The following is a 17786-nucleotide window of genomic DNA, read 5'->3' as shown; positions in this document are numbered from 1 at the left end:
ATGCCACTTCATCCTTGTTCTTGCCATTGCCACCACTTCCCGATGCAGGAAGAGGGATCTGCCCCCTAGCAATGGAGGGGTTAATGCTGCTTTTCAAATCCTAGCTTGGAGGATGAAGCGGACAAGTTCTTGAATCCCAGTGCAAACCAGGCAGCTCTATAGAAAACACCTTGTACAAAACACAAGGATTTTTCCATCCAGTTGCAGACTGACTACTTTGACAATGGAGCAGTGTTTGTGCCAGCAGCTTTTGTTGAACTTTTAGGGCTATGGCTTCTCATGTGGAAATGGGAGGGTTTGCTTTCTGACTGAGATAACCTGTTCCAGATGTCCTGTTGGGTCTCAGTAGTTAGAAGAAACTGAACAGTAGAAGAAGGTGAGGAAGTCCAGCAAATACTTCTCTTCCTTCTGCCTTCTCATTTTCCCCTCCCTCTCTTTTGTCCTTTCTTCTCTTTTTCTTAATCTTCAGTAGTCTTCCAGCACTGGGCATCCACCTCTGGATTATTGTATAATAATAACAGATATTCAGACATTTTCTGGAATATACCCACACTTCCCAGCATGTCTGGTGAGATGTGGCAAAACACTATTGCAGCAGAAGTAAGGAAAGAATGTAATCCAGAAAGACAGCAGCTGTGTCCTGTGTGTGTGAACAGTGAGCACTGTCACTGATGTTACAGCTTGAAGAATAAAGCCATGGTGTTGAATCAGTGCCACAAGAGGCCAAGAGAGCTTGTCTCCAGTTCCTAAAAACATTTAAGATTCACCAGTTCCTTTGCTTTCTGCATGGTGATACTGCACTCCTCTGTAAGTTTTCCCACTGCAGTTTGCACTTCAACTGGCAGTGTGTGCAGAATTTCAGTCCAATTTTCATATGGCTCTTCCTGCCTATCACTGTTAGCACAAAGCCCTTCTCAGAACAGCTGAAGTCAGATCCCTTGATGGGGAAAATCCCTCTTGGTCTACTTCTTCCAGCAAAGCTTCGCTCTCTTACACCAACCCTGAGCCTGGCCTGTGCCATGCTACAACTGGAGCACTTCCTGAGCCCATGGGACCAGTGTAGTGTAAGCCTCTGTAATTGTAGGGCTGGAAGAAATCCGTAGAAGGAAAACACCATAGAAACATGTCAATATTCTAATGGCCATTATTTTTTTTTTCTCATGAGACGACTAAGATCTGCAAAAGTAGCTGCCTTCTGGAGGGTGCTATTGCCCTAAGTGCAGAAACACACCATGTAGCTGGATGGACACCTGGGGAGAGGCAGCAGCGACAGCAAGTGTGCATGAAGCTTTTAGCAAGCACCAGCACAGAACCTCTCAGCCCAAGAACTGCAGTGATCCTGGCGATTTCCTGTCCCCAAGTGCAACTAGACTTCCCACGAGCACTCGAATGGATGGCTTTGTCAGTGTCTCCTCCCAGCTACCTCATTGCAGCAGGAGGCACTGGGGAGGGAGTGACATTTACATTCTAGTAATGAAATCTTCTTGGCATTGCTCCAGTCCCCTAGAAATTCCTATCAGAAATGCAAATTATTTGGCGGGGGGGAGTGAAGATTAGAGTTTGGAATGGAATTATATGAGCTTGTTGTGCCTCAGTTTCTCCTTCCCGCTCCTGAGGATAATGCAGTTTCCCTGCACTCCTCTTTTAGCCAGGTTTCCAGAGTGTTGCAGGAGCTGCTAGGCAAGTGCTGCACGCTGACGACTGTGGCAGAGCTAAGAGCTGCATCGTGTTGTAATGATATTGCTCCTTATGGCACCTTTCAACCCAGATTGTCACTGTAACTCCTACGAAAAGGCAGCGCCAGATTTTTTAAAAAACTGTTTGTAAGTGACTTCTTCCACGCCGTTCTACTAACCCTGTGGCAGCAGAGATCTCCCTCCTAAGCTCTCTCCCTACTTTTCCGCTAGCGGAAAAATGGTCAGGGCCGAGCCAGTTCCTGCTTGAAGGGCACGGGTGGATCTCCTCACCTTGCCGGTGCTCCTCCACAGCTCAGCCGCCGGGATGGGGTGACCGACATCCCCCAAGCAAGTGGTCGAACGGTGAGGAGAGTGTGGCCGGAGCAAGGAGCTGGAGAGGGCCGGCCAAGGGAGATGGTGCTGGGGGTGCTGCGTGCACGAGGCGGGGCTCTGCTCATCCCGACAGAGCCTCGCCTTGGGGGGGGCTGAGTCCCGGTGGTCACCCCAAGTCCTCCTCCCCTGGGGGGCTGGATGGTGCGCTGGGGCTCCAGAGGGGCCACATGTAGGTAGGGGGATGACCGGAGCCCCGGCAGCTCCCGCGGATGTGGGTCACCCGCTCCCGGCGCTCTGGAAACCAGGCCGCTCGGCGGAGCAGCCCTCGGGGGGCGCCGCCTCCACACACCTCCTCGATCGCTGCCGCTCCCGCCCCACCCCGCCCCGCCCCTCCCGTCCCGTCCCGCCCTCCCGGGGTCTCGGAGCCCCGGTCCCGTCCCGGGGCGGCGGAGCGGGGGCGGCGGGCGCGGTGATTCGCCGCTTCGGGGGCGGTGGGCGCCCGGCTCATGCATATTCATGATGTGATGTCAGAGGGGGAGCACAGCGCGCGGTGACCGCCCGAGAGCGCCATTTCCTGAAGGAGGCGGCGGCGGCTGGGCAGGGACGGACAGACAGACGGACGGAGTGACCCGCAGAGTGGCGCCGCGGCGGCCAAGCCGGCAGGGGGAGATCGCCCGGCGGCGGCGACCGGACCGGAGCGGACCCGACCCGACCCGACCCCACCGACCCGCGCCGTCGCCCCGCAGCAGGTTCTCCCGAGCCTCGCCCCGGCCGGAGCCAGAAGTTTGAGCGTCCTCGTAGTCTCCCGGGCGAGCCCGGTATCGGCCGCCGACGCGGGGCTGCCCCAGCCGCTGTCGCCGCCGCCGCCGCCTGCACGGGCGGTGGGAGCCCCCCGCAGCGCCGGGAACTGGGGGGAGGATGGTGGTGCGGGAGAGATGGAGCTGAAGCGGAGCATGGTGATCCCGCGGCTCCTCGTGCTGGGACTCTGGGCTGCGGCACTCCGGGACGTCGCTGCCGCGGCAGGTGAGCGGGGCTGACAGCCCGGTGGCGGCGGGGCACTGCCCCCCGAGACCCCGGGTGCGGCGGGAGGGGCTGCGGGGCACGGCTGCTGCCGCCGGGCCGGGTCTCCCCGCGGGCAGCTCCCGCTCCGCCACCTCTACGAGTGTCCGCTGAGGGTCGCCGGGCGGGAGCGGCCGGGTGCGGCCCGGGGGCGCCTGGTCCACCCGGTGCGGCGGCCGCGGGGCCTCGGGCGGCCACATGTGGGGTCGGGGCCGGCGCATTTTTGCCTCTCCCGGCCGGGCACGGGCGTCTCCGCCGCGTTTGTGGGGCCAGCGACGTGGCGCTCGGCAGCCGGCGGTGCCGGCGGGGAGACCGGGCTGTGCGAGCCTCGCCTGCCTGCGAGTAGAGTAGCGAGTAATCCTCCCCGGTGTTCGCGGAGGCATTGCACTGGTATGTGCCTAGCGCGGGCCGTCGCCGAGGAAAGCTGGGCGCTAACGCATTCCTGAGTGGCTTTTGTTGTTTTTTTCCCTCATGAACTCATTTTCCGAAGTTTCACCCTCCGGTCGGCAGGGAAAGGCAGCGTGCTGGAGCGTCTCGGTGCCCCGGCCAACCTCCTCCCGACTTCAGCGGGAGTTTGGGCTCCGCGCTGTATGTGGAGCGATGTGCGTGCAGTGACACGGAGGCTGTGGCACAGGCTGGATCGCTAGATTAGTGTCCTAAGTAATCTGAGGAAAAAAAAAAACCTTTACCCCGGCGTGCATGAGCAGACGTCTTCCTCTCTCTCCACTCCCATCATCACAAAAAACATATTCTGTTCCTAGGAATTAAAATATTCAGAGGTAGCAAGTTTAAAAAACAAACAAACAGATGTGTCATATGTTTTGACAGCTAGTGTGTTCACTAGTGTGTTCACTGGCTGTCAATTCAGACAATTGCTTGGTAAGATTTAAAACAGTTCTATTTCCTATCTATATGTTTCACAATCTGCAGCTCTTACAGGTAGGCTTGGCGGAAGCTATTTGGATGAAATTACTTCTTGCACAGTTGAATCAAGAATGTTGTCAGATGAGAAAAAGCGAGTGGGAGAGTAAAACGAGGAATAGGTGGAAATTAAAATTCCTATTTGCCTCCTGTGTGATTCTTCCTGATACCTGCAGGAAGAGATGCTGCAGCCAAAACTGCACTATTGACCTGTGAAGTTATTTAAAATACCTGATGTGTAGTTCTTCATTTCGGTTGAAATTGATGGAAGGATTATACTTGGACAATATGTACAACTCTGACTGAACACTTGTACTGTATGTTAATTTCCTACATCATTGATTCCTCTGCTAACTGACAACCATATAGAATCTCTAACAATATTTCCTGGTTTAATTTATGGCTAACTCTTTCAGCAGGGCAGTCTGAAGGATGCTGAGTAGTTTGATTTTCCGTGAAGGCACCTGTAATGAAAATGTCTGTCAGTTTGTGCGCATGTAGCAGCCTGACTATATCAGTTTTCTGTAACACAGAGAGAGATGCTATGAAGCTTTCATGTTGTATTCCAGTGCTGTGAGTGGTGAAAGGGGGGGATGCTTTCTGGCATGCACTGGGACATGTAGTTTGTGTCACATTTGAGTTAAGTAATGCGAGGTTAGATCATCCTCACCCAAGGTGATCAAATCCTTAGCCCAGCAAATGAGCTGTAGCAGCTAAACTCAAATGATCAGCTTGCCCGTTTTCCAGTGCTCTCTGTGAATTTGTTAAATGAGTAACAGGAGATAGAAAGGCAAAAGACTGAATGTTGGGAAACCAGCTGGGGACTCTCATTAAGGAAAAGAGTAAAGACCTTCTGCCCGTGCTCTGGGTTTTCTCCTAGACTACTGGTACTCGTCTGGGTACAGGCTGATGGTGGCAGAGCGCTGGCTGGTGCCACAGTGCTGGCTCCCCTTCTCCCAGCTGTTACAACCACGCTGTGAGTTCCTCTGCTGCTCCTCTGCCCTGTGAGGTGGTGCCCTCATGGCTGTGGGAGGGTGGTGTTTTAGCAAGAAGGGAAGTGGCAGATCCAAAATCTGTGTTGGATCACCGGTAAGGCTGTAACAAAGTTTGAGAGCAGCAGGGCTTCTCACTAAGCAGTGCTTTCTGACTGGCTCTGTGGGTAGCAAGTTATCCTGTGAGAAGCTGACCAGCCAGTGGACTGGGTGAAGTTGTAATGTACTGTGATACGTGGCCAGGCAAGAGTGATGGAGTAATTTTTTTTCTGAAGGATGTGGAGTCCACTGCCAGGGCATAATACTGGACTAGGCTAGACCTGTTCTGGTCTGTCAGTCCTGTGCCACTGCATAGGAAATAGCCACTCTCCCTAACAAAACTAACTTTACATTTATTTTCTACCTTCCTGCTTTCCCACGGTCTCCTTTGATCTTCTGGTTCCTCCTTTATATGCCTGTCTTTCTTAAATGTGCTTAGATAGTTGGCTTCTGCGTCTTCTCATGGTAACAAATTCCATGCATTCGCTTCTGCTTGAGGGAAACACTCCCTGTCCACCCACACACGTAAGAGTGCTCCAGGCCAAATTCTGATCACTTCTGTGTCAATATAAACCTGAGCAGCTTCACCAGCTCTGGCCCTTCTGCTTTGGGGTCGCAATGGTGTAGCTCTGGGTACAGTGTGGTCCTTTGGCTGGACTGAAGGGTCCTCCAGGTGGCTCATTCAGCACACACCCACATCACGCAACAGAAATATCTGTTCTCAAACAGTTCTGCTCCTCTGTGAGGTATGCTGTGGAATAGGCTTTGCTTTCATGGGTTTTGCAAATTGTAGAGAAGCTCTCTGTAAGGCAGGAGAACAGTGTATGCTGAATAACAAAACATAATTGATTCTTTCTCATATCCATGCTCTTTGCAAATGCATACAATGGAGCAAGCATGATGTTTTCTTAGCAGCACAAGAACACCATGGCTTAAATCCAGGCCTGGGGAAAAGAGGGAGGTGTGGTAGCGTGTTGAACGGATGCAGTTAGCACTGCTGGATCACTGACGTGGCGAAGCTCCCGGCATTTCTGTGCGTCTCTGCTTGGGCACTGCTCTGCAGAACATCACCCTGCTGTTACACGAGTTGAAAAAATCCCCATGTACACACTGAACCACCACTTTTCTCCAGCGATTGTGCTTTCAGTGCTTGCATTTGCTTAGCAGAAATAGTAAAGCAGTGCTGAGATTAACACACTCCTCTGCAGCGTGTGCTGGTAGGGTATGTAATTCCAGACCACCAACCTAGAGTAATTTGCTGTACTCCAACCCCCCTTCTTCTGGGGGTGGGGCGGAGTAGTATTTTTTTTTTAGGTATGAAATTTACAGGACCTCCAATCAAATTAAAGGTGTCCCAGGGTCAACCCGTGAAACTAAATTGCAGCCTCGAGGGAATGGAAGATCCCGAGATGTTGTGGATCAAGGACGGAGCAGTGGTGCAAAGCGTAGACCAGGTGTACATTCCAGTAGATGAAGAACACTGGATCGGCTTCCTCAGGTACAACAGATGCAGAGAAGGAAGAATATCGTGGAAACTATTGCACAGTTTTCTGCTGTCAGCTATATCTCTGCAGTGCCCTCAGTGGGGCAGAGTCCTAATGTCTGCAGTTCACTGTGTGGCAAGGGCATAACTGAGAGCAGAACTGAAGCCACTGAGCACTGAGATTTTATCCACTAGAACCATATTGGTTTTCTGACTACTGTGGGGACAGGTGCTTTGCTAATGCTTGTGATGCTTGAGACGTGACTTCAAGGTGAAAGGATGGTCTTGCTTTGTTTGTTCATCTTGTTCTGCCATGCAGCAGTATAAATAGGTTTTCTCTCTCGTACTCATCCTGTTCTCTTTCTCTCTTGAGCTGTCAGTCTGCCTAAAAGGTGAGGATTATTGATTGAAACTATACTCCCAGGACTACATCCCCTTCCTTTCTTTGGAGAGGAGTGTTTGTCCTCTGAACCATCCCTGATTCATTTTGCAATGAATCTTGATTTATTCGTAATGCATTTACAGTATGTGATATCAGTCTTGCTCCATGCAGAGGCATGAAACTCTTGTGCAAAGCAGATCTCTGTACTTTTATTTCAGCAGAAGAGGGATGTCAGCTGGTTCTGGAAGTACTGAGATAAGCAAGACCCAAGGTTCTGCTCTGTCTTTTTTTATACATTAAAAGAGCTTGTACAGGCAAACATATGAACACCACGAGAGCTCAAAACTCTTGACTGACTGAGAATCACTGTTCCCTGAGCTCGGCTTCATCTCCTGTTACATTTCTTGGATTGACACTGCACAGGGACTCCAGTTCCACCAACTAAAAGCCTTGTGTTAAAGCTTGTCTGAAAGAAGCATTTTGGTAGGAAAAAAACATCTGTGCACAGTAAAACTATTGCATAACATTATGTTGTGGAAACAGTTTGTCTTGAAACTACTACCCCCAGTTCCACTAGTTAACTCTGTCCTTCACAATCTTCATTCTGATCTCCTTTCTTGCCTCTTATTTTACTCTGCTGAGAACTCTTTCTGCAGCACCAGAGATAAGTTAGGGTGCTAAATCTGGATGTATCTGAATCTCTCTCTCCTTTTTCCTTTCTTCTCCTAAAGAGATAATTTCTACCACCTACGTGTGACTCTCTGCTGTGATCACTGTGTTTCAGAACATGGGCAGGACAGCTGATGCCATTTGAAGGTCCAGCTCTGAAAATCGGGCTGTAGTGGGTCCATTTTGTGCATTTCGGCAAACACTCTCCCTTTTCTGTCTTCCTTCCTGAGACATCCTTCCCCTTCTCCGAGGAGGACTGCCAGCCTTAGAAAGGTGGGCATCAGCTCTGCGGAGGATCCCTGCATGGCAGCGGACGCATGGCTGCATGTCCTGCGGGGAGCAGGCAGCACTGGTGCACTGACGGGCTCTCCGAGTCACACTGTTGCCTTTGGTAGCTGAGACCTTGTTGCTTTGGTACCAAATTCTGCCCTTGCTCACCATGCACCAGCATAACCCCATGAAATCACAAACTGGGAGGCCCAAGGAGTTTTGCAGAGTGAGCCACTCTTGGGATCAGGTTAGCGCTGAGCGCAGCTGAGGCAAGGGGGACCCTTTTCTGACCCATCTGTTCCTGTATGAGGCTGTTGCCAGTCCTGTCACCTGAGGCAAAGCAGTCGAACTCTCTGGAGGTTTGCAGTGTGGAGCTTCCTGCTAGCTCAGATGTTGTGGCCAAGCTGTCGCACTTGAAGGCTAGCTAGAGTCATGATTCAAGATGGAGATGACCCCTTCCTATCCTCAGAGGACACAGATGACTGGTTTTCTGCAAGGATGTTTTGGAGGAAGACTGTCTGCTCTGCAAGGACTTTCTCCACCCACTTTAGAGAGGAGCCTCCCATCTCTGCTGTTTTGCCATGTGCTTTGTGCTGGCTGGCTGTTGATCTCCCCAGAGCTGGCTGTGTCTCAGTGGGTGTTTTCCATGCATCTGGTTTGCCAAACACTGGAGGGTCCTTTGGGGCAAAAACATGCTTTATGCACATAAAATATCGATATGGCTTTTGACTTTTTTCAGCTTGAAATCCGTCGAGCGGACAGATTCTGGGAAGTACTGGTGCCAGGTTGAGAACGGGGGGAAGAAGGAAGAATCACAACAAGTGTGGCTCATAGTGGAAGGTAAGGAGGAGTAGTAGTGCTGGTTTCCTTTCATGGCTGACCCACCAATATGCTCTAGGTTGAAGTGGTGAGAGCAGATTGCTCCAGTGACAGGCTTCTTGGCTCTGAACCATTGCTGCTGACTGCAGGGAAATCGCTACAGAGCAGGAGTAAGAACTAGAAGAACGGCTTCAAAGAGCAGAGCTGTCTGTTCACTGCCTCTGGTTTTATGGAGGATGTTTTTCCTGGGATGTTAGGAAACAAGATCTTTTCGTGCAAGCACGTTTCTTTCCAGCTTTTAAATCCATTGTTGCGGTCATCTCTAAATAATTCATTGAATGGTGAATAGTTCATTTTAAGAGGGATCTATGGAGCTCATCTGGTCCAGCCCACTTCTCTAAGCAGGGTCACAGTCTGCTTCTGCGCGTCAGCCAAACAGGTCTTTGTGGGCAAGGTACGGTTTTAACGCAGTTGTGAGTTTTGTGAGAAGTGCTGTACATCAGCACTTCATAGCTGTGGCTGCTCCATGTGGCACTTTTCTGTCTGGGGTTGTCTGCTAAGAATGGCTTCTACATGGCTGCTAAAAATCACCCAAGGCAGTGTGGATTGGTGGCTTCTTACTTTTTCTAGTTTCATTTCCCTTGAGCCATGATCTAACAGAAGTTAGATCCTCTGTTAGAAGCTAGTAGTCATAGGATGGCTTAATATTTGGTGAAGAAGTTGACAGGAACAATGCACTTGCAGCAAGAAGTAGTTTTTTGGATGTATTTGCTAACATTTGGGGCCAGAGCTGAATTAACAGTCCTAGACAGGGGGGAGCAGGGAGGGTGTTGTGGGAGGTGATGTCGTCTGGATGTTTTACAGCTAACGTCTTGCTCACTCAGAGCATGGAAACATTCATAGCAGCTCTCACAAGAAGAGTAACACATTCTGCCTTCCATAAATCCCAGGCTTTTGTCCACCTAAATTTTACAGCTTAGAACACTCTCTCATGCAGAGTTTCTATTTCTATCCAATTACCATGGTCTGCTCCAGAGGTGGCTGCATTTGCATGGTGGGTGCATTAGGAGTGATTGGGTAGCTCAGCGTGCCAATCTGTCTGAAATAAACACGATGCCCTTCTGGACTGCACAGGCAAAAGGTATCAAAGTCACAAAAAAACAGCTGCAGTTAGGTAAGGTGGAGTGTGTTGAGAACGAAGGCCAAAGCTTACAGCACAAGTGAAAAAAATGCAACCAGTTTCCTTTATGAGAAAAACAAGTACGGCAGAAGGTAGTTAAACTTGAACTGGGCATGTAGTCATGTGTAAAGGGAGTTGGTGGATATAATTAAAAATTAACAAGTAGTGATAAGGGGTGGAGTTTAAAAAATGTGTCAGCTCTCAGCATAAGAAAGCACTTGGGATATCAGACCCACCTTTGCTATTATCTCTGTGTATTTCTTCCCTGGATGTGCCAGCTTTGTGTAGCAGTGATTGCTCTATCAATAACATCTGTCCTCTGACTGGGAGAGGTTCTTTACTCTGGTGATTTGCAGTAGGTGCTGACATGCTTCAGTGTGGCACACAAACAAATGTGGACTATTGGTGATCTAACTTAAAGTGAGCTTGACTGGATTTCTATGCTGTGTAGTATCTGCTTAGGTAGTCTGTATCTGCAATGGTATTTGAACTGTCTTTGTAATAAAAGTGTTTGATCCTATGAAACACTTCTTAGAATTTACGAAACCAAAACTGTTTTGGACCTGTTCCCTGGTTTAGAGACTAGTCTCTGGCCTTACTGAGAACTTGATAGTGTTCGATGGCTGGAGAGGTGATCTCAGAGGCACACTGTGCAGTGTTAAAAAAAGGATTGTGTTTCTTATAGAACTCTCCATCTGAAATTACACCTCTGACTATGTGGCTCTTCCTGGGGCTGCTAGCCCTCGTTGTGGCTACAGTCAGAGACCAAGCCACACCTGTGTGGACACATTCCCCTGAATCAACACTGTCTCGAAACTAAGCTGTACATAAGAATCAGCCTTAAAGGTTGGATGCTGGCTTGGAAGAGGGGAATAGGTGGGATCATTTCCTTGTTTTGCTGCTGATTTCCTGACTGCTCGCTACTCAGTGCCTCCATGGGGCATCTGTGAAAGGGATGTGCTGACACTCACCTCTTGTACCAGGAGCTGGGAGGCTAAATGTGTCACAGGCAGCGAGCTGTCCAGGTAACATACGGACGGGGGGCAGTGCAAGTTCCTCAGCTGGATGAGTCAGCTGCACTCCCTCAACTATGAAAGTTTTTAATTGTGGTCTTGTCTGCTCTGTTTAGCTGCTCCCAAAGTGAGAAAACCTGCCGAGCTGGGCAGGATCTTCCTGAAAGTTTACCTTGGGTGTCATGACAAATGGACAGGAGGCAGGGATCCTGCTTACAGGTAGAGAAACAGTGATTATTTTCCCTTCTAGTTTTCCTTGGAGAAGGAGGGCAAAGTAGGCAGAGGTGTTGCAGCTGGTATCTCAAAAGCTTACTCATTTTTATTGCTTATGTTTGAATGCAATAAAAAAAATGAAGTAAAATATGTCAGCAAAAACAAGCAGTATGCCATGACAATGGATGTACCTGTCCTGAACGTTAGCCTTTGCACAGATAGGCTGTCATTCTTCAAGAGACTTGGGTTTAGATCTGTTTTAGTCTGTTCATTTACTTAGTACTCTAAGGGAAGGAGGCAAGGAAGGCACAAAGGAGCTGCTACCTGAAAGACACAAACCGTGACTGAACAGTCAGGGAAAGACTGAGGAAAGCACTTTTGGCTGTAGCTTGGGGGAAATGTCAAGTGTCAGGCTTCTAAATCCCTATTTAGGTACCTGTATTAATTGCCTGCTGGTGGAGCTGCTTGGGCCTCTCATCTTTGGCCAGGGACAGACAGTGTAATTTCGGCATGTGAATGCACAATGTTGTCAGTTCCGCTTTTTCTGTGAGGCAACAGATCAGCAGCTTCCAGAACATGCTTTTTCCAGCTGAGAATACCTGATTTTGGTTGGAGTAAGTGCTGTTGGTAGCAGCCATGTTTGACACACAAAGATTTCTGTATAGAAGGGAACTGAACATTTCCCTGGGCCTTCAGCTCTTTCACCAATCACCAGAAGTACATATTGGCTGTCCTGCATGGTCAGCACTGCTGCTGATGGCTGGTGAAATTTGTGCTGCTGGTTTGGAGCACTGAATTCACAAGAGTTTTGGCATTGCCCAGAAGAGGAACCACATCTCTTGATGTGTCAAATTACACTCAGCTATTGCCACTTAGAGATGATCTAAGGTAGGTAGCATTGCAGCTGCATTCTGCTCCCTGTGGGCCTAATCTGATACCTGTTGTACCAACCAGGAGTCTTTCCATGGTGGGGAACAGATAATTACTGAGAGAGTTGTGTCCGTGGATAGCCTTCAGCTCTGAAACAAATTACCCCGACTTGGAGGCAGCCCGGTTGTTGTGGTGTCAGAGTGTGCTGGAAGGCATCTCCATTCAATTAAGCTCCAGAGAGAGCATTGTAAATGCTCCCAGTCTCTCACTGTGGGGATTCTTTCCTCATTCATGGGTTTGTTAAAGCCGGTAGTTCAACACTTTCTCAAGCTTCAGTTTTTAATGCAGGGCAAGAAGTATCTGCAGCTGGATTAGCTGTCTTTTAAAGTGCTGTCTGCCACCACTAAAGTTATTGACTGTTACCTCTTTAAACTCCAATCTCTCCAGCTGAAAAATTGAGAAAATACTACCACTAAAAGCTGTTTCATAGGGGAGTCTTGAATTGGAAGTGGTTTTTCAACGGCATTGTGGGAAGCAAGCACTCTCTCTGATTTCTAGTTGTAGTACTTAGACATTCGTGCCCTGAGGTGATGCAGCATGTCTGACCCTTGGTTTCTGTGAAGGGCTTGGAGGGCGTCGGATTCAGCCTAGCAGCAGGCAGATGGATGTACAGTGTTGGGCACTGGTTTTAGTGGAAATAAACAAGAGGCAGTTGCTCCTGTTATTGTCACTTGTCTGTTGCTTTTCCAGGTGTGCCCTACTTTACTGTGGAACCTGAGGATGTGTCCGTGTCCCCTAATGCTCCGTTTCATATGGCCTGTGCTGCTGTTGGTCCCCCTGAACCAGTGACAATTGTCTGGTGGATGGGAGACTCTAGAGTGGGGCTTCCAGACGTCTCCCCCTCCATCTTAAATGTATCAGGTAAGGCTGCTGCCACTGCAGGGGATCACTTGGAGCATCAGAAGAGGAGAAGAGCTCTCTTCTGATCATGCCTTGTACACTGGGTAGCCACATAGTGTGGCAATGTTGTTTAACTCTGCATTAAATGTTGAGTGGTCATGATCACATACAAGGAGTACCTCGAGGGGTGGTGGTTGCTCAGTGTGTTTTCTGCTGGCTTGAGGCAAACAGACTCTTACAGAGTTGGAGTGTGACTGGCACTTTTGTTGAAGATGCTGTTGAACAGATGATGCATTGGGTGCCTCTTGTTCCACCTCCTGGAGGGTGTTCATGGTTATATGAAGTGACTCTGTTGGTGCCGTTTCTCTTGGAACTCTCCAAGCCTTCACATGTAGCAGATGCCATCTCCTCCTTCTGTGCACAACCCTGTCACACACTGCTTTCCCCTCTCTTACCCACCCCCATCTCTGTTCTTGCAGGCTTGCTGGATGCTCTTACCATTAAAATCTGACTGCCTCATGTAATTATTTGATACTTCAAGGGTGATTGTATCAATGCTGAAATGGGCTGGTTGATACCCTTCAAGACCAAGGTTTGCCCCAGAGCAGAGCTTTCCCCAGCAGGGTCAGCAGAAAAACTCAGGAGCCCGTAGGTGTTAGGGCCTCTCTTCAGACACTTTCAGAAAAGTGTCTCTACCTAAAACTGACTGCAGCTATTCTTGCAGTTACCTCTTAAAAGTAACTTCATTGTAGTTAGTTGTCCAACAGCCTTGTGTTATGTTTTCTCTTCGCTGCTGTTTCATTATTCTCAACACCCTGACCCAAAGTTTAGCTAGTTATTTAGAAAGAAAAGGTTTTACAACTAAGAGTCATCTCTAGGGCCTCTTTATCAATGTCAATACAATTACACCCAGGGTGAGTTTTTATATGTCTTTGGCCATCCTTTGAGCTATCCGATCCTATTCAGGCTTTCCTTAGAACCTTATTTATTCACAAATCAAAACATGATTTGTGATTTGAAATGGTTTTAATGATCTGCTCCCTCTCTTACATAGCCACCGATGATGTTCTAAGTTGGAAATGAAAACTGCTCCCTTATGATATAATTTGCCTGTTGAAATGGAAACTGAAAAGATGGATAGTCAAGAGGAGAAAGACAATAAGAAAATTAGTCACCCCTCCTCCACTAACTCATCCCACAGTGCCTCACAAAATATCTGTTGCTGGGGGGCAATGGCTTGGAAGCCTGAAAAAGACATCTACTCCTAGTGATTCTTCAAATGAATTGCTATTTTATGTATTAAGTGTTCTCAGCACCTTTATTTGCTTCCAGTGTTCTTTGGGATGCCCCTTGGGCACACCCTGTTTCAGTGCGCTTCGGGGTGTCCCTTGGGCATATCTTGTCTTTGCAACTTAAAACATGTAGCAGGACACAACCTGCATGGTTGGATTACCAAAGCATGTCAAAAGAGTCAGTTGGTAAGAAAACAAGCATTGCTAGCTGAGGAAAGTATCACACTCTGAAGAAAATAGTAACAAAATACTTGGCTAGAAAGCAAACATTTAGAAGGTTCAGTAATGTTGTATTTGGAAAGCAGTGCTGGCACGGTGTTAGGGAACATGCAGTTCCTGGTTTGTGGTGTATTTTGTATTTTCCTCAGGGCAGGGCTGTGTTAGGTTCTGTCTTGGGACAGGCCTCCTACATCAGGTGCTGTTCTGCTGTGCTGCCTGGCCTTCAGCCTGTTGGCAGTGTCTTCCTCTGGTTCACAGGGATGAGAATAGCATTCCCTTCTCTCTCCCATTTAACCTTCTTTGCAATGCTGTGAGTCTCAGGCTTGGGAGATGAGTCAAAGGTCAGAGACACTGTGCAAGCTGCTCTGTGCAGCTCTGAAATGCTTTTCCTTCCTAAATTGTATGCCCACAGTGAGCCAATCTTTAACTTTTCACAGATAGAGTCTATTAAGGCAACTGAGGGCCAAGCCACGTGACAATAGTTGCCGGACACCGTTCTCCAGGCAGCCTTGCAAATCTACCTCAATTCTGATTCATTTGCAATATCTATATGTGTCCTGGGACAGCCAGATGTCATGCCATCATGCCATGGGATGGATGGATGGATGGATGGTCACAGAAGACATTCTGACTTGTATCACCCCTGGAAAATGTTTCAGTGCTGATGCAGTAGCATTTAGCTTCCACTTCCTTTGTATGTCTTCAGAAGTCTGATGCAAGATGAGGGACAGGTGGGCATTGACTAGAAATAGGCAGCATCTGACTAGAAGTTTGCCTGGGCTTATAGCCCAGTTGGAAGATGAATGTTGCTCAGGTGTAGGCTGAGGCCCAAAGCGTTAGGCTGTGTGTGAGCTCACAGTTCAGCATAATCCTTGCTTCAAAGATGCTCACCAGAATGTGAGAAGCAGGCATCTGCTACCTGAGCACTATGAGCTGCTGTCCTGACAAATTCTTCCTTCCTTTTCAGTGCTTTCTGACACTTCCATGAAAGCTTTTCTACATTGCCACACTCCCCCCATTAAAAATGTGTTTAGCACATTAGTTACACTGAAATCTGCATGCTTTTGATTGGCACCCAGCTCACCCCTCCAACTGCCTGTACAACTTGAGCTGGATGTCACAAATAATTGAAATTCTGCTGAAGGTTGAAGCTGGATTATATAGCTATTTGTGTTTCCTTTCCTTTTCTTGGCTGTTCTCCAGGTATCAATCAAAGCACAGTTTTCTCCTGCGAAGCTCACAACGTAAAGGGACTGTCTTCATCTCGGACTGCCACTGTTCAAATTAAAGGTGAGAGACTGGGTGCCAGAGACTGGGCAAGGGCCTCGGATTTGCTCTCTGGGGAGAGAAAGTAGGGCTCCTTAATGCAAGGAGTTGCCTCAAAGCTGCCAGCATTGGTTGGAGTTCTCAGCAGTCGAAACAATGCTTTGTGTTCTAACAGCAGTTCCCACTTCCTATGCAGGGCCGTATCCCAGGCAGTTGAAAATAATCCACATCTGATTCAGGAGTGAAAATGTGATGTCAAATGACAGCTTTTCCTTGAAAAGGAGAGAGCTGGGGCGATTAAGTTGTTTGTGAGAGATGAAGCTGATATAAATTTGCAGCAGGGAAGTCTTTCCCTCTTGGGAATAGATGGGTCTTTTTAGAGCTAAAGAGGCCGTTACTTCTGCTTGCTTTTATTGGCATCACATTAGATGCTAAAAAACATCAAGGAAGGTGATCAGCAGTGGCCAGTAAGGTCTGCTCATCCACATTGGGTTTATGAATTTTGTTTTTTAAATTCTTTGCTCTTTAAAAGCTCATTGAAAACAAATAATGCCAGCCTGTGCATGACCAGTTGCTATTTGGAAGTCTCCAGGCTGATGTGACATTTCCTCTGTTCCTCCAGGTAACTGAAACAGGGATAATCAGAGCAATCAGCTCTTCCCCTCTTCTTCATGTTGAAATGCTTCTGCATTTGAATTTTTAATCATGCTTTAATGCACTTTTCCTTACATGATCATCAGTTCCAGGAGAGGCATGGCACAAAAATAATTTGTTCCAAGTAGTAGCTTATTGCTCAGCACAAATACAAGCAATCCTTTTTGTCTGTATCAGTGTCAGAACTCACAGTTGTAGTAGCTTGTGTTCATTAAAGGACAGATGTAAATCCAGCTGTAATCTACTGCCCTTGGAGTGTGTTTTTGTTCAGGACGTTGTGGTTACTGCTATGCCAAGAATGCAGTACGTTGCACTAGTAAGATTTATAACTTAATTTAAAACCATTTGGAGTTGTTGCCTTAAAGGCTTGTCTACACAAAGCAGTTAGTTATTGTAGAATATATCTTCTATGGATATTTTATCCTGGGATAGAATTTAGTTCACAAAGCTATTACACTTCAAAAAATCTTGTCAAGCCATAATTTGAAAAAACATTTGGCATAAACAAGCTTTTGAAGTTTTTAATATTAATACTGATTGTTATTTTTTTAACCATTAATAAGAGGAAGGGGTAAAGACCTCAAAATTCTCTCATTTCCCAGCAATTATATTTAGCTGAAAAGTGTTCCTCAGGGATCATCAGGTAATGAATCCACACAGCCTATTTAGGAGGGACATATTGCCATTGCACACTTGGGTCATGCACACATGTTCTAGAGCTGAGAAAGAGCAAGCTTAAGTCACTCAGTGTCACTTAAGTCACTCAGACATGCACCAGTATGTGGCATGTCCTAGAGACACAAATTCAGGTTTTGAATAGCAAGTCCAGTACTGTAGTCATAAAAGTTATGTCTGTAGTACCTCAAAGATATGTCTAACAAAATAGTTATAAATTTACCTAAGTGATGAGGCTTTTCTAAATAGAAAAGCTTAGAAGATCTAGTATAGCCCTGTTAAAATTAAAGCAGAGTTCCTACACAGCAGAAATAGGGCATGCCCAAATCATGTTTATTTAGTTCTTGATCCTAGGATCATGCAGAATTCAATTAAGTTACTTCTGGAAATAGTTGTCTGCACTTGCATGTTCGGGGCCTTCCTCTCTTACACAAACCCATCTGCTAATGAGGACTCTTAAATCTTTCTACAATTTATTAAACAATTAGTTTCTTCTGTGTTTCCAGAGGCAAATATTTTTGCTAGGACGTTGACGAACTGTTAACATTTCTTCCTATTTGCTCCTGTTGTTGTTCATTATCTATTCTCTGTAGTGCCCACAATGTGCTGGGTGTACTCCAAGCAGAAAATTACTGTTTTTGTAGCCCACAGTCCCCAGCCATTACAAAGCCCCATTGTTCAGCCACTCTCTAAGCACAGAGGAAGCTAACTCTCTTACGTTAACACTCAAGGTCCTGTTTTCTGACAGGCTTTTCTCTCCTTTATATGTGCAGCTAACACTTTTAGGGTTGTATCCCGTGTTTCAGAGCACAACAGGAAACAGCCGCCCACAATTTTTTCCCAAGAGATGACGGGACAATG

General features: G+C 47.6%; 1 protein-coding gene across 3 annotated transcripts in view; it reads left to right on the top strand.

Moving 5' to 3' along the window:
• The first annotated feature begins 2581 nt into the window (after nt 1-2581).
• Nucleotides 2582-17786, top strand: part of TYRO3 (TYRO3 protein tyrosine kinase) — a 41376-nt gene continuing 26171 nt past the window's right edge. The window contains exons 1-5 of one of the 3 annotated variants that reach the window (XM_053946544.1): nt 2582-3032; nt 6335-6518; nt 8564-8664; nt 12670-12840; nt 15534-15620. In XM_053946544.1, coding sequence (XP_053802519.1) covers nt 2945-3032; nt 6335-6518; nt 8564-8664; nt 12670-12840; nt 15534-15620 — 631 coding nt within the window. In that variant the 5' untranslated portion in view covers nt 2582-2944. Of the gene's footprint in view, nt 3033-6334; nt 6519-8563; nt 8665-10952; nt 11056-12669; nt 12841-15533; nt 15621-17786 lie in introns of all 3 variants that reach the window. The other 2 variants (XM_053946546.1, XM_053946545.1) reach the window with 2 other exon arrangements.

The sequence above is a fragment of the Vidua chalybeata genome, chromosome 6, assembly GCF_026979565.1.
Source record: "Vidua chalybeata isolate OUT-0048 chromosome 6, bVidCha1 merged haplotype, whole genome shotgun sequence".
NCBI lineage: Eukaryota > Metazoa > Chordata > Aves > Passeriformes > Viduidae > Vidua > Vidua chalybeata.
Note: the sequence above shows the minus strand (reverse complement) of the source record. Positions and strands in the feature narration are given on the sequence as shown.